At 45.2% G+C, this 27,640-nt stretch overlaps 1 protein-coding gene across 2 annotated transcripts in view; it reads left to right on the plus strand.

Annotated features, from left to right (window-relative positions):
* Esyt2 (extended synaptotagmin-like protein 2) overlaps positions 1 to 27,640 on the plus strand; it is a 111,791-nt gene that overhangs the window by 53,887 nt on the left and 30,264 nt on the right. Inside the window, exons 15-17 of one of the 2 annotated variants that reach the window (XM_055070271.2) lie at positions 6,403 to 6,462; positions 18,464 to 18,625; positions 20,944 to 21,116. In XM_055070271.2, coding sequence (XP_054926246.1) covers positions 6,403 to 6,462; positions 18,464 to 18,625; positions 20,944 to 21,116 — 395 coding nt within the window. The remainder of the gene's footprint in view (positions 1 to 6,402; positions 6,463 to 18,463; positions 18,626 to 20,943; positions 21,117 to 27,640) is intronic. The other variant, XM_050177583.3, reaches the window with a different exon arrangement.

Genomic DNA, 27,640 nt, shown 5'->3' on the forward strand with positions numbered 1-27,640 from the left:
ATTCTCGAGACTTGCTAGACCTAGTTTGGTTCCTTTAGAATGTACGGTAATTCTCGTTCACTGATAAACATTAAACTGGACTTGAGAACAGGCCATGAAAATCCATTATTTCACAGAGATCTGATGCAGGAGTTTTTTGGGGGACGTTGTCACATGTATTTCATGGGTTCAGAACCACGCTGCCGCCGGTTACCCACCAGCTATTGAAAGGGGTACGGGCGTCTCCCGGCCCAACACTCGGCTTTCTTTAGGAGTGAACTGGTTTGGGGAAGGAGCGCGAACCCTGCAAATCCTGTCGAACCCTGTGGGCATAACAAAACCCCGAAAAAGGGGGGTCTGGGCTGCTTCTATGACTGCAGTTTCCCATGTGGTATCCCAAAGTACCTGTTAGGCGGGGACACTCTTGGGTTGCATCTTTGCAGCTTTTCTGATTTGCCAAGCCTCCTATCACGGTAAAGGATGGTTACCCAACTGATCGCGGCTGAAGACCAAGGAGTGACTTGCTGTGACCGATGTTCATAGCGGCAAGTGCAACTTGTCCATTGCCGCACCAAAATGTCTCGCCATTGGTTGCTGTTCATGTCTTCTCACAACGCCATCGTCATGTAAAATAGGCGTCCTGCTCCTGCATTTCCAAATGGATTTAGCTGCTTTGCAACTGCAGTCACGTGGCTGAAAAATTGAGCAGCAAGCAACTGACCGAAAACAGTCGCTTTTTGACCATAGTGACCATTTGCGACCTGTTGCTTTGCAACCATCTTGGTCGCATAACTTCTATGAGTTGCCAGTGTGAGTCAGCTCTACGAGTGCATGCTTTGCTATTGCAAAAGTGTAATTTACTGATGCAGCTTAAGTTAATACTGATCTATATTGTCACTTTAAATGATATCACCGAGTAGTAACCAGGACGGCTGGCATTGGTGCCAGGTGGAAAAAGTGTTGGCTTGTCGTAATTCAGCCAGTATTAATTAATTAATGTTTTACCGGCAAAATGCAGTTGGTTGCACGCTCGTGGCATGGTCACAACATTTCCAGCAGGCAGTGCAGGAACATCATATGACATTGAGTGAGGCCGTGTCACCTGACAGCTGAGAGAATGGACCTTAAAGTTTGTTGTTGGTGTTAGTTTAGATAAACATAGTGTGTAGAAACGCAGTGCAATATTATTGCTATCAGCTGCTTAGCCAGCTAATTTGTTACCGTTGCTTTTTTTTTATTGGTCGGTCACATTTGACCGTTGTCAAACGTTGAATAGTATCACAAAAGCTGTCAAGCACTGCACGTTTGCTTCATGCTATCCCCTGTGGTGCACATAATTCGTTGTCTGCCTTTGTGGCCATGTGCACCGGTCACTTGGACCCGGGGTTACACAAAAAACGAAAAACAAGTTTCCTCAGTACCTCCGCATGTAACCTAAATCTGACAAGCACATTGCAATGTTTGCACTGCCAACTCTAAACTGCGGTCTTCAGTTCCAGGTTGCATGCGAAGCCATCTAGGAAATAAAGATTTTTTTTGCAGAACCCAAAGCCCGCACACTTTTGATCACGGGTGCACTTTAGCGGTCGCCACTTGTTATTTAATCAGGTAATCATAAACGATATCTGGCCCTTGCACCATAACACACCATGCATCATCATCATCATCAGCGCCACCACCACTTGATTAAATGTTAGCAGTGGCTCATGAAGTCCTGCATAAACATCAATGTTCTGATATTCTTTCAAGTAAGTCCAGCCTAGAACTGCAGGCAGCAACCATTCAGGCTTTTCACACAGTGTCTTACGGTGGTGCGGAACTGCACTTTCTGAACAACTTGTGTTTGTGATTGGATGACAGTATCCTTATGCTAGTGACGCCAGTACTTTTACTGTGGTTGGTAGTGCTAGTATTGATTACAATCTAGTCTGATTTCAATGACGCAATGTTTGAGATTGTGACATGCAGTCAGTGATGACGATGAGCCCCAATAAACAGGAATATATTTTTACTCAGTGGAAGGCCCTAGCTGACGGTCATTCCTCGGTGGATAAATCTCCCGGCTTCCTCGCACCGGCCGCGCCTGATCTGAGCCACGCGCCTGCTTTGCTTCCTAGGCAATAGCCTGTCCCTAGCTAGGCGCCATTCTCCTCATCGTCCTTGATGTAGATGCTGCTACAGGAGGCTTCCCCTCTAGTGACGGAGCTGTGCAGGTAGCCGGAACGATACTTTGAGGAGTTTGGGTCAGTGTGTTGGGAGTTTCAGTGTGTTTGATGACTGGCGAGGATCAACTGGCTCTGGGCTAATTAGTTTTTCCAGTGACTGAGAGAGTCGGTCTTCAACCAAGGTGGGTTTGAGGCAATCAATAGAGATAGTGTCCTGTAGGTCATTTAAGTCCTTGGTGAAATGCTTGTCAGCACGATAAATGATACAGTATGGATCATCATAATGGTGTTGTAGGGACCTCTGTACAGAGTCACGGCAGACAAAAACATAAGAGCATGTTGCCAGCTCTTTGGGAAGATGCAATGCGGCGCAGTGCTGGCAGCGTGGCTCAGGAGCACGAATTGTACGGAATGAAGCTCGCAGCCTGTTGATGTAGTTGGTAGGGTCAAGGCACGGCGATGAAATGGTAGGGTGGAAGAACTCCTCCGGAAGGTGTAGTGGTGCTCCAAAAACCATCTCAGAAGGCGACAGCGCAGATCCTACTTCAGTGTAGCCCGAAAACTCAGCCTAACCGTTAGTGGTAGTGATGTGGACCAGTGAGTGGTGTCAGGCTGCGCCCTTAGCGAGGTCTTGATGGAGCGGTGAAAATGTTCAACAAGACCATTGGTGATGGGTTGATATGCCATGGTGCATATGCGAGAAGTGCCTAGGAGGGTCAGCAGGTTATTGAATAGTGCCAATTCAAACTGGCGTCCTCTCTCGGTTGTAATAGTAGATGGTATGCCATATCAAGAAACCCAGCCCGCGACGAACGCATTTGCGACTGTTCCAGTACGGATGCCACCTGGCATCTGTACTGAAGGAAAGCTTCTGGCCATCGGGTAAAGCGATCTATGCAGGTTAGGAGGTGGGTGTTCCTGTTTGATGGCGGCCATGGCTCCGAAATGTCAATGTGTACCTTGTTGAATCATTCAGATGGTGGAGTAAATGAGCTAAAAGATGCCCTTGTGTGTCAGTGAACTTTTGATTGTTGGCATACTAGACAACCACGTGCCCAGGCACATGGGTCCTTGTTGATGCCCGGCCAGACAAAACGTTGTGTCACCAGATGTTGCATGGCCTGGATTCTAGCATGGGATAGTTTGTGAAGGGCATCGAAAACGGTGCGCCAGAAATTGAGTGGAACCACTGGACATGGGATGCACATGGAGACATCACAAAGAATAGGGACGGCACAAGGTGGAAAGTGGACATATTGCAGATGTAAGGTGCCAGGTTTTCCACGAAGCGCAATTACCTCTGTGTCGTCTTGTTGCTGGGCATAAAGTGTGGAGAAGTCGATGCTAACCGAGTTGTTGTCTGTAGTGATGGAAGAGGCACAGTGCAAAAGTGCGGCCACTGCGACATTGTCCTTTCAGTGCACCTGCCGTATGTCTATCATTAATTCCGCAATGAAGAGAAGATGGCATGTTTCCCATGGTGAAAATTTGGTAGAATTCGACCGGACGGCAAATGTCAAAGGTTTGTGGTCTATCTTAATGTGGAACTCTCGACCCTCCAGGAAGTATTTGAAGCGACGTACAGCCATGTACATTCCGAGGAGTTCTCTTCCGAATGTACTGTAGGGGGTCTTCGTGGATGAGAGCTTCCGAGAAAAGAATGCAATTGAATGCAATAACAGCTGAGGATGGGATGACACTGACATTTGCACCAGTATCCACGAGAAAACGCAGGCCTGTGGTGTTGTCAGTCACAAAGAATAAGCGGCTGTCTTCGGCATGAGCACCACTCGCTGCTTCTTGTGGTGCTGCAGGGAGTTTTCCTGAAAACTACAGGGTGCCGTGCACTTTCCCACTGCATTACCGAAGCTACGATGGTACCAGCATTCCCCTTGCCCTGATGAGGATGGCGAGCGGCTGCAGGAGAAAGAGCAGCGGCACGACGAAGAGAGCTGGCGTCGAGTAGATAGAGTGGCGATCCTGTCTGACAGTTTGCGGATCTCCTTGTGGAATTCATCATGCAGGCTTTGCACGGCGGGCAAGGGTGGCACAGTGGATGCATCTGAATGTTCCACAAGTGAAATCGTGGGACTTGATGCTTCTATGACGGAGTTGGCAAGTTGGGATAGCTGGGACACGGGCAAACTGCTAGCGGTCGCCATAACCATGCAGACGGAGATGGGCAAACGTTGTAGGAACAATTCTCGAAGCAAATTTTGATCGCAGGTGGTTGCCTTGTCTCCAAGGAGCTGTTGAAAATGATGCAGGATCTGCGAAGGTTTTCGATACTCAAGCTCTTCAGTTTGTAGAAACTGCTGTAGCCGTCGCTGTTTTGAGATTGTTGTGCTTTTGTGGAGTTCGCTCGTGAAGATGTCAAAAGGGTCTGCTGCCGGGGGTTGAAGGATCAGGTCGCGAAGCTCAGTGGCAATCTCAGGCGGCAGTGAGGATACGAGATGGTTGAATTTTTTAGTCTGCGATGTGATTCGCGCCATGGCAGACTGGCTGTTTACTTGAGTGATCCAGAGTTGGGGGTCTGCTGGCCAGTACTGGGGTAGCCAGCCACCGTTCTCCTCACCTTCCTCGATGTCGATGCTGCTACAAGGTCTTTGGCTAAAAATTTTGCTTCTTTCCTTAGTAGAAGAGTTGACTGTTGGGCTAGTTGGTCGTCCATATTTGAAGTAGTAGCTTAGCGTGTATAAAACCACAGACACAAGAAAGAGGGACAAGGACGAACACTATTCACAACTATTCACAAACAGTTGTGAATAGCGCTTGTTCTTGTCCGTCTTTCTTGTGTCCGTGGTTTTATTTGCGCTAAGCTACTATTTCCTTAGTAAGATTGGGCACGATTGAGAATCCTCATTCACGAAGCAGACTGTGTGCTAGAATGTCTTGTATGAACAGCTGTTAGTCAATCATGGTAACTTCCATTACTAGTGAAGGCAGACGGCCATTTGCAAAGTGTTCTTGTGAACAAAAAGCTTTGAGAATTTAGCGGCCCTTGGGTGTTTGAGCAGGGTCGGAGTAAAAGGTTTAAATACGAGTGCTGCATTAACATGTGTTGACTGCATTTTATTTTTTTAATTTGTTGATTAAAGCCTGTCTGCATGATTTGAGTTCATACATGTCAAAACAGCTGCACTGCCAATTTTCTGTTGCATTTTCATTATGGGGTCTACAGCAGTGATTTGCATTTTTGTTGGTGACCTTGTTATGTGCATGTGCATGTACGTAGAATTCAATGAGCTGCTCGTTTCATTCACTTGTAGGACATCTGCATGATTAACTTCACCTGTGAAGTGCAGTGAAAAATACAGCCATTTCCTCTATCACGTTAAGGTTATCTGTGGACTAGTAATTAATGCTTAATGAATTGTTCAAATCAGTATTAATGCTCAGAATAAAGAGAAATCAAGCATGCACACAGGAAAAAAAAAAGAAAGCAGACCATTGTATAGGCATTTCCTTTAATATTTTTGGAAGATAGGCAAATTACTTGTCATCATTTGCTCTTTGTTTCACCTGTCTCATTAAGGTGTTCTAATTGTCGCCGTGCCTCTTGAGCAGTGCTGCCAACCTCTGGAGCCATCTTTACATTAACTGTAGGGAGGTCTAGGAAAATGTTCCTAGAATAGTCCAGATTTTTTAAATGAACTTGTACTTCTGTGTTTCTGGGGCTTGTGTAAAGTTATGATTTTTTTATGCAGAATAATAGCTGATCTTATAGTTCAATTTCTTGTAACTCCTTTTAAAGCATATAATGGTACTGATATAATTTCAGAAGTATTCTAAAATGATGCGGCGAGCCATGTGCAATCATGCTTTGAAGAGCAGTCGTTCACACAAAGCTTGATGAACGGAAAGGAATAAAAGAAAACATTGCTTAAGTATGTAGCTCCTATGCCTTTGAAGTGTAGATACAGTTCGCATTCTCTAAGAACTTTCACGACATCGATAAAAAAATGCAGTAAGAATTAAAATGCATTCACATAAACAATAAATACATTGACATAGGAAATAGTCTGGATTTAACACTTAGTAGCCATGGCTTGAAAGCCCGGTGCAATGTTTCCGAAGTTCCCTAGGTTAACATTGATCTCCCTCTTTTTTCTAAATAGTGCTCAAAATCCATATATCTAGGGAAATTCCTTTGGGGTTGGCAACACTGCTCTTGAATTCGCCTGTGCATGTTCTGTTCATTTGTGCGTGTAAAGTTTGCATTGTAACGGCCATGTGAATAACTGTCTTGGCCCTGCAGAGTGTCAATTTGATCCCTCAGACTACCACATTTCCAAGGAATCGGTTTGCCAAGACTCGCGTAAGTGCGCGTCCAGGAAGTGAGTAAGGCCGTACGAAAGAAACGTGCTTCGTGTTGTCGTCGTCATGGGGCTTTCTCGTGTGGGGCTTGTGGTATAGTTTTGTTAAGTCGTTGCAGGGCTATGTTTGGTGCTTGTGGTTAAGCGTGTTGTCATGTCTGGTGCTATTTGACGCGGTTCTTAGCTGAAAAAAAATACAACTTTCTGTTGCTTGTTTTGCTTTTCTTGCTGTCAGACTGATCTTTCCTCTTTCTTTTGTGAATGTACATGCTTTATTTGTCACTCATTAAGGGAGTACTGACACAAAATGTTTGTCTAGTTTTTTTTGTGATAAGCAGCTACTAACCTTATAACGAGGCTTCTAGTCTTAAAACAAGCAACAAATGATGATTTATGCTATCATTTAATGTGATGAATTCAATATGCACACTAAATGGGGCAATGCTGTGGGCATGTTGACAAAATAAGTTGCAGTTTTGCCTGAAAAGCGAAACATCGATTGCAATAGCAAATTATTAGACAGCAATATAAAGTAAGGACAGTATCTTTATCAGCCGCATAATCTCGTTAACATTCACTTACTAATTAAATTGACAGGCATGGTGTCCCAGCCATGCACAAGCAAACAAGAACACATTTCACTCAATGACCATGGACACTCGCTTTCAGAACACTGACGTCAGGATGAGCTTCTGCAGCAGTGAGCGAATTGCCTTTCGTGCTGCATTTCTTGCTTCAATGCGAACTAAGCGGTGAGAACACAGTGCGCAGGAAGCCATCAGTCCTTGGTGTGCCTAGACTTTGTACCCATCACAGATGGTTTTCTAGATAGGGCCCATGTGGCTGGCTCAGATGCTGCCGCAGTGGAATGTAGAACGATATCACGTCAGCACTACGTTCGATTTTATGATTTAAAAAGCACACCCATCCATCAATGCACGCTATGTTAGCATACTGCACTGCTTCCGGCATGCATTATGAACTGGTTGCATTAAAGAGGATATAATTAATTATTTGTTGCGGAATCAGCAACCATCTAATAAAGAAAGAGACAGGTTCAAATATTTTTTGTAAGTACTTTTTGAAAGCTTTAGGCTTCTTTTTTAGTTTCTTATTTATGATTACTGTGTCCCTGTTTGCAAGGTCTTCAAAGAGTGATTAACAGATTAGCCCAAAGTGCAGTATGCAAAACAGCAGGCATGTTATACCTTGACATGACAGTACAAACAAAATTAATCTGTGTCATTTGTAAGGGGAATTAATCTTGCATTACATCTTTATAAAGGTTAGCAGGCAGGGTAATCTGTCATCAAAGTACATTTAGACAGCGTGTTCACTAACAAGTAGGGGTGTGCAAATACCGAATAGTAGATTTCAAATCGAATATTGAATCGAATATCAGAAAATTTAACAGAAACGTTAGTGCTTACAAATTTTGTGCAAAAAGCACAGCGCTGCACATGCTGAAGATACTACTCACATTATGTAACAAGAATGTAGCTGGCTATCTGCAACTTAGGTACATAGGTATCGAGATGTATAGTAAACTCTACTCTTATTGAAGGGAAGATTAAATTAGTATTACAGCACTGATAACAATTGAGTTTGTATATGAAGGTCTGTAAAATATTTTTTTTACTGATAAAACTTCAGTCGAATAGAATTAAGTGCTTTTTTACCTCTGAAGCTGCAAAAATAGCAAAGCTGTCCTAAGCACCAACGGGGCTTTCAGTTTAATAGTAGGTAATATATATACTGCACTTAATGGCGACCTTCTATTGCTTAGAAAGCATTGCTTACCCATTTTTTTCCAGAAAACGGGCAGCTTTTTTTTTTCCATATTTATGACAGGTGGCTTCTGTGTCTTATCGTCAGCTGGTTATAAGGACAATCTGCGCTACACGCAAAAGCTGGGAATGCACACCGCGTCGCTTGGCACCGCTCTGCATGGTCATTGGCACTGACTGTAAAGAGTTTTCAAATTGGGAGGCCCACGACAAGTTTGCACGATGCCAACTGGCCGGCAACTACTGCGAGCATGCATTCCAAGTTCACCTGCATGCTCACACGTGGGCAGGGAGCTCTCAGTTGCATAAATCAACGTGCGCAAAAACTGAACACGCGTATCCGATATGATTAGCGCGCCTTCCGGTGTCCGATCAGCCCGATCTTCGCATATGCTTCCATACTTTCCATGCGCGCTGCTTTTGCTGTTCTCTCGGTCCACTTATCGATCGGTCCAGTTGACCTGGTCGAACTTTGTACCAATGAAATTGTGCGTGTCAAGGCATTGGCCACAGCCCGTTCATTCGCCATGGAATATTTGAGAAACTGAATACTTGATACTCGATTCGCGAATCAAATTATTTGACCATTGGCTATTCAGTTCAAAATGGGAGTATTCGCACGCCCCTTACACTAACAAGTCATTTTAAGAGAAAGGTTTAGCTCGGGACATCCCATTCAAATACATTGGAATGGAGAAATAATTTTTCTCGGTAATCATTGTGCCAGTTTTGATGAGGTTTGTGGCATTTAAAGGGAAAAGTGTAAATCTAGCAACTGTAGAAAGTGGATTTTCAATTTATGGCACAAGTTCATTTTAGTTGTTGGAAACTGCAATATTTCAGAAAAACGAAACTATCAAGTTTATGACTCTGGCACCTAACAATGAAGGATAATATCACAATTCTGTAAGCTGCACCTAATAATGCATCTAAGAGGACAAGCTTGATGTGATCTGACAAATTTGATACACTACTGTCAAATACACCACTAATTTCCGAGTAGGACGTTTCCTAAAGCCTTGTAAAGATTGTAAAACGTAAGCTGAAAATTTATGTGTCAGATTTCTCTGCTTGAGACGCTGTAACATGTGCTGTTTGCCGAACTGTGATGTCCGTTTTTGGTGCAGAGTCAAACAAATTTGTTAACTTTGTGCTTATATATATTATTTAAATTACTGATTGGCGGCAATTCTGGTGAAGAAATTTGAGGTCCTAAATCAAAATTCTGCTGCCTAAAGTTGCTAGAATTTAACTCACTCTCAAAGGCATCATCGTTAATGAAAAATCAATCCAGCAGTTGTCTCATAACAACATTTATGCATTCTGCATGTAATAATTGAGGAGAGTAATATGAGTTGTCTCTGAGCTAGAGCCTCCTATTAAGCATGCACTGAAATCTACAAATGTGTTGCCCTTTTACACAATGCATGTAACCTGCATGCTGCTTTTGATTATCGGGAATATTTGCTTCCTTTCTTTTTTCCTCATTAAACATGGGAGAGGCTTTTTGTGTTTCACTTGACTTAAACTTTCCTGAATGAACACTAAAAAGAAACACTGAACCAATTTAAACCGAGAAGGTATTCTTCCAAAAGTTTATTTTCGTAACCTTCATAGTAAGAGGCTGATTACTAGGAGAAAAAATTGTGGGGGGGGGGGGGTCGCCCGAAATTAGATTTTTTTAAAACTTTTGCCTTGAAACCCCAGCACTGGTAGGTCAGTGTGGCATCATAGATTTAAAAATTGTCTGCTCATATTTGGGCCATTCTGACGCGGTAAAGGTTCTTGAAACTGGCCATGTTTCTGTCTGGCTCCAGTACAATACAATGTACTTCAGCTTTTATGATAACAACTAACGTAGCTAGGCCCAAGCATACATCATCAAAATTTATGACCTCATTGCGAGGGTACATCAAGTCAGCATCGCCACCTACCTGTCTTTCACTTTTGCATAACTTCTGGCTTATTAAAAGCTTTTCTCGCTTAAACATTGGCTTTTCTCTGGTATTCTAGGAAGGAGATTTACTAATACAGTTCGGCTTACTTATCTCTTTAGTGTCCCTCTAACGTAGACTTTGTTGCAAATTTTAAAAGCTCTAAAAGGCAGTGATGTGATTTGCAAAAAGCCCTTCCCAGCAAGTGTTAGGAAGAACAGAGAACTTTTGTTTTGTCTTCACTGTTTTGCTTCAAGCACTCGTTTTCTGTTTCTCTAGCAGACCCTTTGTTAACGTCATTGGGACAATTGTCACCCTGCACTGGACTGTACCTTGCTGTTCCAGGAATAGTGAAGAAAGCTAGCCTAACCACCGCGGCTCTCAAGCAGATCACACTGGAACTTCTGCATTGTTCATACTCTAACCGAATTCATGTTTACACGGATGGTTCCGTCTCGGAAAATTCTACGGGCGCCGTTGTTCTACCATCTCAATCGGTCGTCATCAAGTTTACGACATCACACGTAACGACATCTACAGGCTCTGAACTGGCCGCTCTTCGCGCTGCTGTCGAATACATTGAAAAAGAACCGCCCAACAAATGGGCAATATTTTGTGACTCGAAAGCAGCCCTCCAGAGCTTGAGAAGTTTGCGACGTGGCAATTATGAACAGCTGGTGTCACAAATCCACGAAACCTGCCATTGCGCTTCTGAAAGAGGACATAATATCATATTTCAGTGGCTGCCGGGACATTGTGGCATCGTTGGTAATCACCTCGCCGATGACGCTGCCCGACGTGCCCAGGCTGGCTCACCGACACTACTTATACCTTTATCCAGAGTCGACGCTGCAAGAGAGCTTCGCAGTCTCGCTCGTACAATCACGTTAGGTTGCTGGCATACACCTCAGAACTCTAAGTGTCGTTTACACAGCCTCTACCCATCACTGAAACTTACATTACCAGCGAACCTTCCACGACGTGACGCAACACTGCTGTGTCGGCTGTGGGTAGGAGTAGCATTCACCAACTCCTACAGCTATCGTATTGGAATGGCGGATTCACCAATGTGCGCGAAGTGCAAGTGTGAAGAGACCATCAGTCACCTTCTGTGCCACTGTTCTCGCTTCGATAATCAACGCGAGACTCTCCAGTGTGCCTTAAATAGACTGGATGACAGGCCATTTACGGAAGCGAAGATCTTGGGGGCCTGGCCTCATAGTTCAATGGCCCAGAAAGCAGTTCGAGCGCTTTTTCGCTACCTGAGGGAAACAGACTTGAGTGCCAGACTGTAGACATCCTATACCTAAGTTCTCTCTCTCCCTCTTTCACTCCCCATTCCCCTCCCCACGTGTAGGGTAGCAAACTGGACTCAGTCTAGTTAACCTCCCTGCCTTTCTGTCTTCCCTTCTCTCTCTCTCTCTCTCTGCACTGGACGTGGAAAACAGGGACACGGAAAATTGCTCTGCGCGTCTTTTGGGCACCTTAACCACATTGGCCACCGAATTGGAACGAAGCACTGCATGGCCCCACCGTTTTGATTATTCTTGCCTCGCACACGCACACCACCTAAACTTCTGCTGCAGTGCTCGTTATGCAGAGACTCTTGCGGTAATGAACACTGAAAAGCTGCAAAGGGATAAGTTTTGTTCACAACATGAAGCCGCACTATGTTCAGCTCAGAACCATAACTGTCAGTCAACAGATGAATTTTTTGTGTGGCAAAGCTTGAAACGCCCAGGCATATGAAGAGTAGCTTCACAATTTTCATACTTTCACCTGTCGTTCTTTTTTTTTTTTTTTCCTTCTTGCACTTCACACTTTGCACTGACACGATGGAGTTGGTTTGCGAGAGTTTGGCAGAATCTGTCATGGCGCCCACAGCGCTGCTTGAAGATGCATAGGTGTTGGAATGCACATTACGACTGTGCAAACATTCTAAAGATGTCAACAAAAAAAATGTTTAAAATCAAAGCACCGTGAAATTGACACTTAGCGCCATCTTTTGACGACATTGCCAAACTTTTCCAATGTATATAGGCTGTCATGCCATCTACAAATAGCTTTTTAAGCCAACAGTGCATCCCACCTGGCACATTGCTGGCTTTGACAATGGGGCTCCTGTTTTTGTGCCCAGCGATTTGCCGGCTTTGGCAACCAATGGGTTTAGACTGATGAGGTAGCTTTCCCTCACGAGCTCCTATCTAGATACATGGAAACGGAGAAATAATTTCCCTTGGTAAGCGCTGCACCAAATTTTCTGCAGTTTGCTGAATTTAAAACACAAATTTTAAATCTGCTCTCTTTTAAGAGTAGATTTTAAGAGGCCATAAATGTTTTTACTGGTATCACTGAAAAAAAATTTTTCTTAAGTAACTAACACATCTGTCGACAGCAGAGGAAACCAATCAAGAACAGCTGAGTAGAGTGTGTAGAGTCGCCTGTTCATACGCCAAGCCATTAAACATAAGAAAGCTGAGTAAAAATGATGGAGAACTGAGATAAAAAGGTGGAACACAAACGGTGCACTTATAATAATTGTTAGGGTATGCGCGAGTTAACATTTGACACCTCCACTGAAACTGTGGCAACCGCATTAGACCGAATGAAATTTCGTGCGCAGCTTTAAAGACATGCATTTGTGGTCGGTCAGCATAACAGACAGCACTGTATCTCGAATTTCAAATAGTATGTGCTTGTTACTAGTAAAGTAACAATAACCCTGGAATGTGAGCTTCCGGAAGCACACCAGATTTTAAGTGCATGGCTTTAGATCAAGTGTTTTGACTCGTTATGTAATATGCTCACTGATAAACAAGGGGAAGTTTCTGGAGCAAATGTAACACACGAAAGTTTGATCAAGTCAGATATAGTTGCGGTGGTTTGGTGCAAGCGTAGCGTGTTACTTTGCAGTTAAACTAACGGCTGTCAAGCTTAGTGCTTGTCCTGTCACCTTCATCATCTCTGTCAACAGCAAAGCTGTTAAGGGGGAGTTCCGCAACAGTTTTTTTTTTTTGCAGTGAAGGCTGGCATGCAATGGCGCGATCGATGTCACATGCAAATACAATGTAACGTGTGTCAGAGCGCCGAATTTGCTTTGAAATGGAAAGATCAGTTACTTTAAAATAAAAGTTCTCTTGCAATATCCCGTTTAAATAGACAACAATTTGTATGCATATTTTTTCTTTACTAGTAATCTAATTTTTCTTTTTCATGTCGCATTATACTGGCTCCACATTGGAGGTCGGCTAAGTGTTTGTACGTTTGCCCATACTCGGAACGTGGCATTTTGAATGCACTAATCGAGCGAGAAATAATATTTCGAAAGGGTGTGGGAACTTGCTTGTGCAGCTTTGATGTCTCTGATGTATCAGTTGTCAGATTGCCATACATCTGCGAAGGGTATTTCATGCGGGTTCTCATTTCTGATAACATGAAAAGAGGTGCAGCTGCCTAGAATCTAGTGTGATGTACAAGCACTGAATTTTGTTCGAGATTGTAGCAGTGGCAGCTGGTATGGTGCTGCGTGTCTAGTTAAGTGAAGTGAGTTGATGTAACTACTAGCGAACAAAACACATGTGCATACACGTTCAAGTGCAGGAAAAATAGAAAGGGGTACAGCAAGGGAGGTGTGCAAAAAAGTAGAACAAGAAGGACGATGCAACAGTGTTTGTGTTGTCCTATCTCACTCGTCCGCACGAAGCTCAAGTTTTTCTCACTTGTCTGGAATGACAAACATAACTACTGCCAGAAAATATTGATGTCATATAAAGGCACCTCGTTTGTCTGCGTTATGGCTTTTTCCCTTGGTGAAAATATTACAACGATGAGCATGTTTTGCAGAAGTTCAGTGTCGCTTCACTTGTAGTGCACCGAAAATATTGTGATCATGTGTTTTTGTACAAAATATGCACGTACAGGTCTCACTCGAGAACTAGACATTGGCATTTGTTTTTCCTGTGCCACTACCAGGCTTGCAAAACCACAGCGTTGTTTACGTCCGCAACTCACGCAACCTGAGCCCCATAATACGCGTCCTAACTCAGCACAGTGTTTTACATTTTGACAGCTTTACTTTTTGTCCATTTGTTTGTACTTTACCTGATTTCTTATGCCTTATTTGAGTTTCTGAAAAATTTGTGCTTTTAGTTTGTTATCTATCTTAAATTTTGTTCACTGCCTCATTACTAAGGCCTCTTGCTGTTCACTGGCTCTTAGAAATAATACAGTGAAGGAATGAATGAATGCCTGCTTTTCTGTACTAACTTTCTCAATTTCCAGTTGTTCTGATAAGAGGTAATTCGCTGGTGTATGCATGCAAGCTAACCTTAAGGTGTGTTTACTGTTGTATCCTTTGGTTGCTTCTGAAAGTGGACACATGCTGTTAAATCTGGTTTCGGAAGACAAGCTGATGCATTTATGTACAAGGGCCCACAAGGGGTTGCTGAATTTTTAGTGAACATTCTATGGTGTCACAAATGTGCTTGACATTGTTATTCGAGAAGCACCACTTTGAAAGCCTTTGTGACGGCTGTCATTAGAGTTTGTGGCAGCAAGTAATGACTTCATTCCAGGTTGAATCTCGGGTGCCCCAGTGACCTAAGCTTATTGTATTCAGTATATATGTTTATTACATGTAGATAGAACTGTGAGACATTAAAATGCATGCCATTCACAGTTGCTGGTGAAACATGCAATTTGTATCGCCTAACCATAACCTCAGCCCTGGTATAAGACATGGTCCATTAACTCTTAAGACATTCGACCTTTGCAATTGCCACTTAATATTGATCACTTTTCTGCATAAAGGAAACTCTAGTTAGAATCTCTTGCTGCACTGAATATTTTTCCACATGCAGTTTGTGTCGGCAGTAGCATATCACAGTCACACGCCCACAGGAACAGCCTGTGAGATACAGAAATAGGTGCAGTGTTATGGATAGAATCTGTAACACCGCTCATACATAGTATATGTCCTGGATGTTGTGACTTGCATTTCCTCTTAAGTTGGGTCTTAGACAAAAATAAATTTTCTAAATCCTTATTCTTCAAGTTATGGCACTGTAAACTTGTAAATAAACCTAATTTCGCATGCGTATTTCAAATATGAAGTCCACCTTTGTTTATCCGATTTGGTTCTAGATTTATGCAAGTTTCTTTCACTTAATTTTGCGGAAAAATTTGCAAGAAGTTAGTTTGTCAGATTTCACTAAACACAGTATCAATGGCATCTGCACCATTCAGGAAATCCAGTAAGGCCAACCTTACAGTACCATAATTTGAAGAATAAAGATTTTAAGAACTTCTTCATCAAACTTATAAATGTTACTACAACTCACATCTTGTATTGTGCTTTTTAGTACCCTCACTGAATGTTTGCTTGAAGGCTCACGTTTCAGGAGTAACACAAAAAGAACAGTCTCATAGCGTGCATTCGAAGCTATAGAGTTCCATACTAAAAGTACGAGAAAAGAAAACTGACTCTAGTGTTTGCACATGCACAGAGCCTAGTGTACATATTTATTTCCTGGTTCATTGAAGCTTATTTCTCGTTGCAAGTTTGTTGTATAGCAATGACTCGCCTTGCTTTACTCCTGTCTTATCGTTCGACTGTTTTCAGAGCATTACATACAAAAATAATTGTCTAGAATACCGAGAGTAATTACACGTGGTGAGTGTCGCTTTCTAAATGCAATTAGATTTAGCATTACACATGCTAAAAAAATGCTGAAGTTTGTTTGTGCTCCAGATATTGTGCACTCAGAATTAGTTATAAGTGTAAAACACATTTCTGCCGTAAAAATGTAGCTAGGCAAGCAATCTTGAATCGCACCACAAGTGAACCACAATAAACTGTAAAAGAAGTTGCTATGTGGTTTCACAACAAAGCTACACCAAGTTGTTGCCAGATTTCCCCTAGTAATCTTAGTACGAAGTTCCATGATTGATACCATAGAGTTTTTTATGAATATCTAGAGGAGGAAAAGTAGTGCCACTGTGCTGTTGTATGTATGAGAAATGCAGGAAGGTAGGGGGCTTCAGATTAGCATCTTTCTCGAAGAGCCAGGACACGTCGAAGGTGTGCCTGGTGACGAGTATTTCGTTTGAGACGATGGTTTAGCCTATACTAGAACAGTGTGTAAGATTGTGCCTTTAATATATTATTATGCAAGAGTTTTAATGGTAAAGCATTAGTCTTCATGCATGGTAACTTTATACTGTGTGTGCCTGTGTTGACTGTCTCAGATTATTAAGAATAGTGGATTAAAAAAAAATTACTGACCAAATTTTATTATTTGCATGATAATACCAACACAATTGTTAATTTTTCAAATGTCATTAACTAACCTTTAAGTAATAAGTTTAGATGGAAAGTTGCAATTGTGGCATTAAAATTACCCAGGACATTAGGCATAGCCATTCACTAGATACCTCGGCCCTTGCATCAGTTTTGAGAAGTAAGTGCTGTCGAATAAACTTATAACGATACCAGTTTTAGCAATGAGCAGCTGCAGCAACAACAATGTTTTTATGTGTTCTATGGTAAAATAAGCCTGCCCACTATAATGTTTATATGCCGTGTTATCAGTTATAACAATTAAATCTGGCCACTGGGTGTCTGCGTCAATAGGAAAAAGAATGTCAAATTCTGGCAAAGTGAACAAAAAACACAAGCCACCGCACCCAGCTGCAGGCAGCGTACCTTTGCCCTATCGCCAGCCTCGCGTGTACTTCGTTCCAAACCTCCGAAACACGAGTGGGTGGAAGGGAGATGGGAGAGAGGTAGACGAGGCTTGTGAAGGCATGGCAGGCAACGGGTGCGGTGAAGCCATGCTGCACGCAGGCGATTGCGGTGGCTCACGCATTTCTTTTCCAGGATTTTGCATTCTTTTTCGTTTGGTGCGGATGCCCCATAGCCAGATAATGTGGCATATGAACATTTTAATCGGCAGCTTTACTTTACCATAGAACACAAACAAAAGTTCATAGTGCTATGGCTGCTCGTCGTTACATCCGAGTATTGCTAAAACTGGTAATTTTATGATTGGGTTTGACTACTTCTTTCTCTCTAATTCAAATGTTTTTTTCAATTCAAATGAATTTTTCTTAATTGGTAATACTAATATATTGACCACTGCTATGGGTCACCAGCTTGGTCACCAGAATCATTCTGTCTGGAATCTCCAATTTTTAGTAAATTGAGACAGTTGTCTCAAAACCACTTTTCATGAATGTTGCAGAAAAGATTAAATAGTCAGGTGCTCACTGCACACCAGTCTCGATACACATATTTAGTTTTCTTCATTTTCTTTTTATGTGATATGTGACAAAACATCACTGCAAGATGGGTCAGGGAATGAACCAAAACTTGCTATGAAGGCTCTATTTGAAGAAAGCTTTATTTATGCAGCTATTGCCATGTTTTAAAGGAAGCTACATTCAATGCAAGCCTAACGGGGTGTTCACACGGGGAGGAGGGGGGGAAATCCTGAGTGTCAGCGTGGGGAGCACATATCATGTGACGTCGTCACGGTTTTGTGAGATGGTGTGCTGCTGCCAGCATTCCCAGGGGAGAGGGGACCTTCTGTCCTAAGGGAACAGACAATCCACACTTTGCGGGGGAGGTAGCGGAATTTCGTGCTGGTGTCTGGGAACCTTGACCAAGCCGCTGTTACAGTGGGCGGCAGCCATATTGCAATTGCTTCGTTATTGCGCTTGGTGGCAAGGCGTGTTACTTGTGTGCCACTGTGGTGGTTAAGTGACGATGCCACTTCGCATTTTATTTTTTTTCTGGTCGAATAATTCTTGTGCCTTTGGGGCACTACACCTAAAGCATACAAGAAGGTGAATTTGGAAGAAACGAAGAGTGGCATTGAGAGTAGAAGCCACCTGAGTAGTCTGCCAGCACTGATCTCCCTACCCAGTCACCTCGCCCGTGTGAGCGAGGGATGTCTATGGTGAAATTTTGTGGCAGCCGATGTCACTCAACTCCGCCCATATCCCCTGCAGAAATATCCCTCGCGTGAATACCCCCTAACCTTCCACATACCAGCATTTGCATCTGTTCAGTGCACCGTTTAAGAAACTTGCATACACAGTGGCACCTTATTTCTCCCTATGCAGCATTGTAAGAAATTCCACAGTTTCATCATGGCCTCAGAGATTGGGCTGAGCCCATGCATATCACTCGATCTCTGAAGCCATGGTTGAACTGGCCAGAAAGCACTGTGCTGTATGATGGTGAACAGAACCTTGCCTTTGGCAATACGGCCGGTGTGCAGAATGCGACCAGGGCGGCCGGCGAGCCCAGTCCCCAGGTGCACCTGGTGGTGGGCCAGCAGGAGCGCTGGAGCTCCATCAAGCACAGCACCAATGACCCTGTCTGGGAGGAGATCTTCTATCTGCTCGTGAGCAACCCGGAAGTCCAGGAGATGGAGGTCAAGGTATGTATACCTGGAGGGCTGGTGTCTTCTCTCTCCACAGTTATAAAGAGTTGGCTAACAAGGGTAGCCCCAGCCTAGAGCCAGCACTTCAAAAAAGGAATTGAAACTAGTATAACAGTGAAACACTTTGGCAAGGACAGAACTGAAGAACAGACAAGGACAGTGCTTGTCTATGTCCATTGTTCGGTATTCTCCTCACCAAAAAGTCGTGCAAAGTACTTTGAATCGGGCAGAACTTGAAAACTGCAGTTAAAGATGGGACAGGTGGCAGGAAGTTTGACAAGGATGGGTGAAGCCTCTCAAGTGAACTTATAGAAATGAAATGCATAAAATATATATGCTGGCAGCCACTGCTGCACACACCACCTGGTGTTTTGTGAACAGAAAGAAAGAAAAAGCAATAAGCACCACGATCATTCATCATTCGTGCGACAAGTGCTTCAAAGGTACACAAATGTTCTGTCTGCTTTTCTTACGCATGTCCCACCTTTAAGTACACAGTTTTCAAGAATGCAACTGTACCAATTTGTCCAGATGTTCATACTTTTGATGCAATCTTTCACATTCCGAAAAGGGGACTCAGCCCCATTCCTTCAACGTCAGAACACCCTTTATTTTTAAACATTTCGACTACCTTGTGTCTAGACAGTGCAAGGAAACACAAACACATGGAAGAAGAAATACATCATGATTTCCTTTCTTTTTCTCGTTGTTCCTCATGCTTTTGTATGACAATAGTAGTGCTCTCCTGCTTATATATTTGCGCACATGCCAATAGACTTTATTCGAAGGTCGGCAGCTTGTCTTGTCTCTTGTTCCCCGGGTTCGTTTCGCTTGCATTTCGCTTGCGCTGTGTAGCCACAATGACCACATCTACTAGCTCAGCTTTTAGTGCTTTTACAATTTTGACTTTCCTCACCTTCCTCTATGCACCGTTTTGTCCTCCTTCCACATTGCACGTGGGGGAGAGTAAGCTACTATATTGCCACATGTGTTTATTTCATGTTTTGATCGTACGCTATGGCAGTACTACTTTGTTATCACTTTACTGTTTTTCGCACAATGATGTGCTAAAAAATAATGCCTGCATCCTGAATGCTCTCGCCCTATTTAGAATAGCTGGACCTGCCATGTTAGTTTGATGCATGCTCCGAGACAGTTGTACCACTTTCCAAAAAATGCTTGGTTGCCAGCGTTGCATCAAGAAAGTTCATCGATGGACGTATAAATAACTAACCGGCGAATATGGTGTCATCTCATTGACGGACACCAACTGCACTTGCTCTCATCGCCGTCGGCGAGTTAGTGTTTGCTTTGCTTTCAGTGAACAAGTTCACCCAACAAGCTGTTGGAGTTTATCGTTGGACTTTGCCTTGCTGGGTTCTTGCCTGAGCACTGTCATCACTGCGGGACAATATGAACACAGCCAAGGAAAGCAGTTACTGTTTAACTAACGACAAGTTCACATGTCCAAGTGTTGGCTTCAGTGACATTCTTCGTTCGATCACTGTTAGTCACTTCAAGCCTCCATCTTCCTATGAATTTCTGTCTCGTTTGGATCCCTCTCCACACTTGTTCTATTTTAGAATATGTTTTATTACTTTGCACTTAACAGAAAAAGGACATAAATAGAAAAAAAGGAATAAGTGTCACTGGAGTAAATGAAGCGCATACTTTCGTAATGGTCTAACTGGTGATGCATTCCTCATAGCAGTGTTACAGCTCATACAAACGAGAGAAGAAACTGGACACAGCACTGTGTCCTGCCCTTTTTTTTTTCTTCATAGTTTGTACGTTCTGTAGCACTGCTTTTTCCATACAAGAAGGCCAAATTTTCTTGAACTTCGCACCAAAACCTCAGTGTTGGCACCTCAGTATAACATCGCGGATTTCAAGATATTCTCTCACATTTATGCCAATTTGTTGCGAGAAATGTTATCAAAACTTGATAGGTTGAGCTTTTGGTTTTCTTACATGGAATTCGGGCCTCCTTTACAAACAAGCACTTGGCTAGGCCCATACAGGCTCTGTGAAAATTCATGACATCAGTGTGAGTAGGGACTACGAAGCTAAGGGCGGTGTCATGACCTGTCTCATCATTTTCACATGTTTTCTGCCCTTCCAAACCTCATCTGCGGCACGAGTGGTAGTTTTGGTATTGTAGAGGCATAATTTACTCATACAGCCAAAGTGGACATTCCATTTTGGCGCCCTCTAAACTATTCTTCACTGGTTTTCTTTTAAGCACGTTAACGTCGCTACGCACTGATGATGCAACACGCTCGCTCAATGGTGCACTGGCCATACATCCTCCCCAGGTGATGGACAACAAGTGCGGGCAGGTGTTGGGCCACTTGAGTTTCCGGCTGTCGCGCCTCCTGAAGGAAGAAGGGCTGAAGATAGACGAACCGCTCATCCTGCTGGGGACGGGACACCAGGCAAAGCTGCTGATCACGCTGCAGCTGCGCATCCTCTGCAGCAACAGGCGAAGGTGAGCAGATGGCCACCTGGGGCAGTGGTGTTTGCCATAGGGGTTTCTCGTAAAACCCATACGCAATTCTCAGAAACGTAGTCAAGAATTCGATGAGACCTCGTCTGGTCAGGTAGGTAGCATGTATCATATCATAATACTTTTTACTTGGTCAGTGACCATTGTTGTGACAGAATGACGTCACGGCCACACCCCCTGTTCGTACCTAGATAAACCGCGTGCATTTTGGGAATAAAGCCATTCCTGTTCCTGCTATCTGAGTAGCGTCTGTATGCATGCTACAACAAGTGGCGACGAAGATGGGATCGGAAGCCTAGGCCGACAATCGCGCTGGACAAGAAGAATGGCGAAGTTCTTGGATTTCGAGCCTTTCGTCAATGATGGCGAAGAAGATTTCATGTCTTATGTTGAAAGATTTGATCACAACTGGAATGTGACCCAAAACAAAGATGACAGCCTGAAGAAGTCTGCCTTTATAACGGCCATTGGTAAATGCCCCTACAAAACGCTGAAGGACCTGTTGCTACCAGCGAAGCCAGAAGACAAATCATTCAATGAAATCGTCGCAGTCCTGAGAGAACACTACTCTCCGGGAAGCAAAGTTATCGCCGAAAGGTTCAAGTTTAATCGCCACTACCAGATGGAAGGTGAGGCAATTTCCCCATTTGCCGTGGAACTACACCATATGGCAACAAGATGCGATTTTGGGCTGTTTCTGGACGATGCTCTTCGAGACAGGTTCGTGGCTGGCCTCAGCGATGCGTCAATCCAAGCCAGCCTTCTGAAGAAAAAGGAGCTAAGCTTCAAAACTGCGTATGACCTAGCCAGAAGCGCAGAACTGGCTGCGAAAGAATCCAAAGGCTTCCGCCCAACCTCTGACAAGACTTCTCTCGACGAAGGCGTCCATGTTATTAAGAAGGGTCAACAAAGACAAAAGGCGAGGACTTCGGCGGGTCTCGCAGCCGGTAACTCTTGTTACCGATGTGCGGAGCAACACGATGCGGGAGACTGTTCACATCGAAAGGCAAGGTGTCATTATTGCAAAATGAGCGGTCATCTGGCTTGGGCGTGCAAGAAAAAAAAAAGAAAAGCAGTTAATGCATTCAACGATAATGATGAAGTGGAAGAGTTACAACTTTTTCACGTTCAGCAAAGTGGACCGATGACTCGACCTTACCGAGTGCAAGTGCACATTGCAGGTACGCCGGTGGAGATGCAGATCGACACAGGAGCCGCTGTCTCGATTATTAGTGAGAGCGTCTTTTCGTCCCTGTCTTGTTCACAGCCACCAGTCAAAACAGGACTGCAACTTAGAATGTACGGAGGCGCACCACTGGAAATTGTAGGGCAAGCGGAAGTGCCTGTGGTCTACCGAGAACAAAGCAAGACGTTGCCTGTCGTGGTTGTACCTGGAAGGAAGCCGTCGCTACTTGGACGTGACTGGCTTGCAGAACTGAGGATTGACTGGAAGAGCGTATTCACGGTGCAGACAGACGGAATGGTGGAGGAGCTGCTACGCAAGTATAGCGATGTTTTTTCTACGAAGGTAGGACTAATAAAGGGACACAAGGCACAGCTGGTCCTAAAGGAAGACGCCAGACCAGTTTTCTGCAAGGCTCGACCGGTTCCCTTTTCCCTGCGGACAGCAGTCGAAGAAGAAATTCGACAGCTCGAACGGAACGGGGTCCTGGTTCTCGTGGCAGAAAGCGACTGGGCTACACCAGTGGTCGTCGTCCCCAAGGCAGACAAGAAGGTGATGCTTTGTGGAGACTTCAAAATTATCTTAAATCCTTGCATAATGACGGAGCATTATCCATTACCCTTAGTCGAAGACATTTTTGCAGTAATTGCGGAAGGCAAGGTCTTCACATTCTTAGACCTGACCACTGCGTACCAACAAATAGAAGTGCGCCCTGACTCTCAAAAACTGTTGATGCTTAACACGCACATCGGCTTATTTCAGTGCCTCGGCATGCCATATGGAATTTCCAGTGCCCCAGCCATATTCCAGTCGGTGATGGATCAAGTAATAAAAGGCGTGAAGGGCGTTGCCTGCTATCTCGATGATGTCCTCATCACGGGAGCGTCCGAAACGGAATGTTTCGAACTCGTTGAAGCAGTCCTTGCCCGGTTTCGGGAGCATGGCGTTCGGCTCAAGCAAGAGAAATTTAAGTTTTTCAAACACTCTGTCACCTATCTGGGGCATATTATTAGCGCAAGTGCAATTAAGCCATGCACAGAAAAGGTTGAAGCTGTTCGGAATGCGCCAGCTCCAAGGAATGAATCGGAACTAAGAGCGTACCTTGGCATGCTATCTTTTTACTCCAAGTTCATCCCCAACGTGTCCACACAGCTGAAACCCCCATATCAATTACTGAAGGGAATTCGGCAGTGGAAGTGGCCAAAAGACGCTGAAGAGTGTTTCCAGAGGAGCAAGCGTTGGTTGACGAGTGACAGTGTCCTAACCTTCTACAATCCGGAGAAGTCAATAGGCCTTGTAGCAGACGCATCTGCATACGGATTGGGGGCAGTGCTTTTCCATGAAATTGACGGAAATGAAAAACCGATAGCCTACGCTTCGCGAACACTCAGTAAAGCAGAGACTGGGTATTCCCAAATAGAAAAAGAAGCGCTCGCCGGGGTGTTCGCTATCAAACGATTTCATAAATATATTTATGGATGAGAGTTCACTATATACTCTGATCACCCGCCATTAAATGGCTTACTCGGACACAACAAGCCCATTCCAGCACTATCAGCTGCCCGAATGCAGCGCTGGATGCTGCTACTTGCGGCCTACAGTTACAAATGGGCATATAGGAAAGGGAAGGCTCTCGCTAATGCAGACGCATTATCGCGGCTTCCGCTAAAGAACGAAGCTGACGTCAGTGACTACGTGCAGTTTTTCTCGGCAACAGACGAACTGCCCTTATCAGCTGAAGATATTCGGAAAGCAACAAAGAAGGACCCAGTCCTATCGAAGGTCCACTTCTTCACATTAAATGGATGGCCAGCAAAAGTTGCCGATGAAAATTTAGCACCGTACTTTACTAGACGCCATGAACTATCGTTGGATCGAGACTGCATGACCTGGGGCAATCGCGTAATTGTGCCACGTGCGCTTGTTACGCCAGTTTTAAAATTGCTGCACGTAGGACATCCAGGCACGACTAGAATGAAAATGCTTGCGAGGAGCCATGTGTGGTGGCCTCAGCAAACTTTGGACATAGAAGACACTCTCCAGAGCTGTGCAGTCTGTCAATTTAGGCAAAACACGCCGTCCCAGGTAGACTTCATTCCTTGGGCCTGTGCACGCAAAAGATGGGAAAGAGTGCTCTTGGGCTTCGCTTTTGCAAACTCATGCTGGTTACCAGTCCTGATAGATGCTTATTCCAAATGGACAGACGTTGTGTGCATGAAAACAACTACAGCGGAAGCAACTGTGCAAGAGCTGCGAAGAATATTTGCGAGCTTCGGTCTACCGGAAATGGTCGTCACAGACAATGGACCACAGTTCTCGTCTGCTCAGTTCTCTACATTCCTTGCCTCCAATGGCATACGCCACCTCACTTCTCCGCCTTGTCATCCTGCTTCGAATGGGGCGGCGGAACGACTTGTGCAAACCGTCAAGAAAAGCCTACTAAAGCAAATTGGAGAACACAAAAAGCATGGCAAGTCTATGCAGCATTGCGTCGATCAGTTTTTATTCTCGTACAGGAACACGCCCTGCGCATCGACAGGGATTACGCCAGCTCAGTTGTTTATGACGTGGGCCCCAAGAACACGTCTTAGCCTCCTGCACCCGGAGCTGAGTAACCGGTTGAAGAACGAATCGCGCCAGCCCACTTTTGCCCGCTCAAGGTCAACGTGGTGTGAGTTCACAGCAGGTGACGAGGTGCGAGTGAAAGGAACTCGTCCAGGCGACCCTCTTTGGTTAGCAGGCACGATCACGCGCCGTATTAGTGCTGTCACGTATACAGTGCGGGTGAATAACGAAGAACGTTTTGTGCATGCCGACCATATCGTTTCAGCTAAGCGCCCGGATTACCAGTGTTACGTTTCGCCTACAACGCGCGGTAATGCCGGCGCGGATGCAACGGACGCCGGGGCTTTGTTCAAAGCGGCGGACATTTTGGCCCGTCCGACGCCGCCGCAGCGCCTACCCGCCAAGCGTGTCCAGGCGTGTTTCAGTGCCACGTGTCTTCGTGTGTGTGTGTGTGTGTGTGTGCCCACGCTTGTCAAAGCGCGGCATCAGGGGAGCGGAGCTCCCCAAGTGAAGGTTGGCGATGCGTCACTACACTCGGTTCAGCAGGTCTCTCGGCTCAACAGTTCGCGCCGTCGTGGGGTCATGCTCCGCCGTCCCGTGACCTTCATCCCGCGACCTTCATCCCGTGACCTTCTCTTTTGGACCGCGACGCCGAGGGTATAAGAGCAGCTGCCCCCGGACGCCAGGAGAGAGGATCCGATTTGTACTGTTGAGTTACGTGCTCTCCCGTCTCTCCACTCCGGTCGACCTGACCGGCCGCTCTTTTGCTATGTTAGAATAAACAAGTTGTTCTGTTACCAGTCTTCTCTTGCTTTGCCGGGACCTTCGGATGCTTCCAGTGCCCCAGGCCGCCAGGCCAACGCTACCCTTGGGGCTTGCGACCCATTCGCCATAACGGGCGCCAGCACCGAGACCCCATCAACTCGTGCCAGCGGTGCGACTCCAACATCTGGTTGCCAGCGGTGAGATCGCGACAACGGAGGCCAGCAGCGAAGAGATGCGGTTGAATGTATGCTGAGCAGCACAACGACCATCCGGGAGCAGTGCAACGAGCCCTGTGTGACGACTGGTTGCCTGCAGCGGAACGACTGCGCTGAAGTCTTGGCTGCGAGGTTTGGTGAGTGCGGGACTTTCTTCTTCTGAGTTTTGCCAGGCTTTTGTTAGTGTTAGAAACAGAGCTGGTAATTGTGGTTGTCGTTGCTGCCGGGTTAGTTTGCGGCAAGACAATAGTAGGCAGTAGAGAAAGCAGCATTCAGAGCAGCCATGGATTTGAAGTCGTTGCGCAAACCGATATTGCTGGAGCTTGCAAGAGAGTTGGGTCTGGATGTCTCAGACAAACTCAGAAAACCAGAACTGCTAAGGGCTATTCTTGAGTTAGAAGCTGAGGATGACGAGCTGTCGGATTGCCTTGAGACCATTGAGGAGCGGGCAAAAAGACATGAGCGCGAACTTATAGAACAGAAAGAAAAAGAAGAGCGTGAACACGCTTTGGAAATGAAGCGTCTCGAGTTAGAGATGGAACGCGCTCGTAATGGAAGTCAGGCACACGGTGCAGGAGAACGAGTATTGTTCAAAATGACTGACCTGATGCGGCCGTTTAAGCTTGGAGAGGACATTGGTTTGTTCCTGGTTAACTTTGAGCGAACGTGCGAGAAGCAGGGGTTCTCTCGGGAAACGTGGCCACAGCGCTTGCTCACTTTGCTACCCGGCGAGGCGGCCGACGTAGTCGCTCGCTTGGAGAGAGAGGAGGCAGAGGATTTCGACAAAGTGAAATCGAGTCTGCTAAAAAAATACCGGCTGTCAGCGGAGGCGTTCCGTCGGAAGTTTCGGGAAAATGAGAAAGGCAAAAGTGAGTCATATACAGAGTTTGCCTACAGGCTTATGTCAAACATGCAGGAGTGGCTCAAAGAAGAGAAAGCGTTTGGTGACCACGAGAACGTTCTGCAGTGTTTCGGGCTAGAACAGTTTTATAGTCGGTTACCTGAGAACGTGCGGTACTGGGTCTTGGATAGGCCAGACGTTAGTACGGTGGCTAGAGCCGCTGAGTTAGCCGAGGAGTTTGTGACGCGTCGGGCTCGCGGAGCTAAGGACGGTCAAAAGGGTGAATTTGGCTCCAAGTTTGAGAGGCCGAAGTTCACACCCATGAGAGCAAAGGGGGACACACGTAGTTCGGATGCGAGTGAAAGCAGTCCGACCGAACGTAAGGAGACGGCGGCAACCGAAGCCGAACGCAGAAAGCGGTTCGAGATGAGGCAAGCGCGCGTTTGTTATACGTGCCAGAAGCCGGGTCACTTTTCGGCGCAGTGTCCAGAAACAAAAACACAAGTCGTGTTTTTGTCTATATGCAGCACTGACGAGAACATGAAGCTTCTCGAGCCTTACATGCGAGACCTCCTCGTGAACGGGAAAGAGTGCCGAGTGCTTCGCGATTCCGCAGCTACAATGGATGTAGTTCACCCCTCTTACGTAGAACCCGATATGTTCACGGGCGAGTGCGCATGGATCAAGCAAGCAGTGGAAGCTCATAGCGTGTGTCTGCCGGTAGCAAAAGTGCTTATTGAAGGACCTTTCGGAGCACTTGAGACGGAGGCCGCAGTGTCATCTATGCTGCCCCCCCAGTACCCGTACCTATTTTCGAACAGGTCCGATCACCTCCTGCGCGAGAAGGGGCTTTTGTTTGGTGAGGCTAGCGTTCAGGCCTTAACCAGATCGAAGGTTCGGGAGCTCGCTGCAAAGGCGGTAGTTGCGGGGCCGACGT

This window comes from Dermacentor andersoni, chromosome 5 (assembly GCF_023375885.2).
Source record: "Dermacentor andersoni chromosome 5, qqDerAnde1_hic_scaffold, whole genome shotgun sequence".
Lineage (NCBI taxonomy): Eukaryota > Metazoa > Arthropoda > Arachnida > Ixodida > Ixodidae > Dermacentor > Dermacentor andersoni.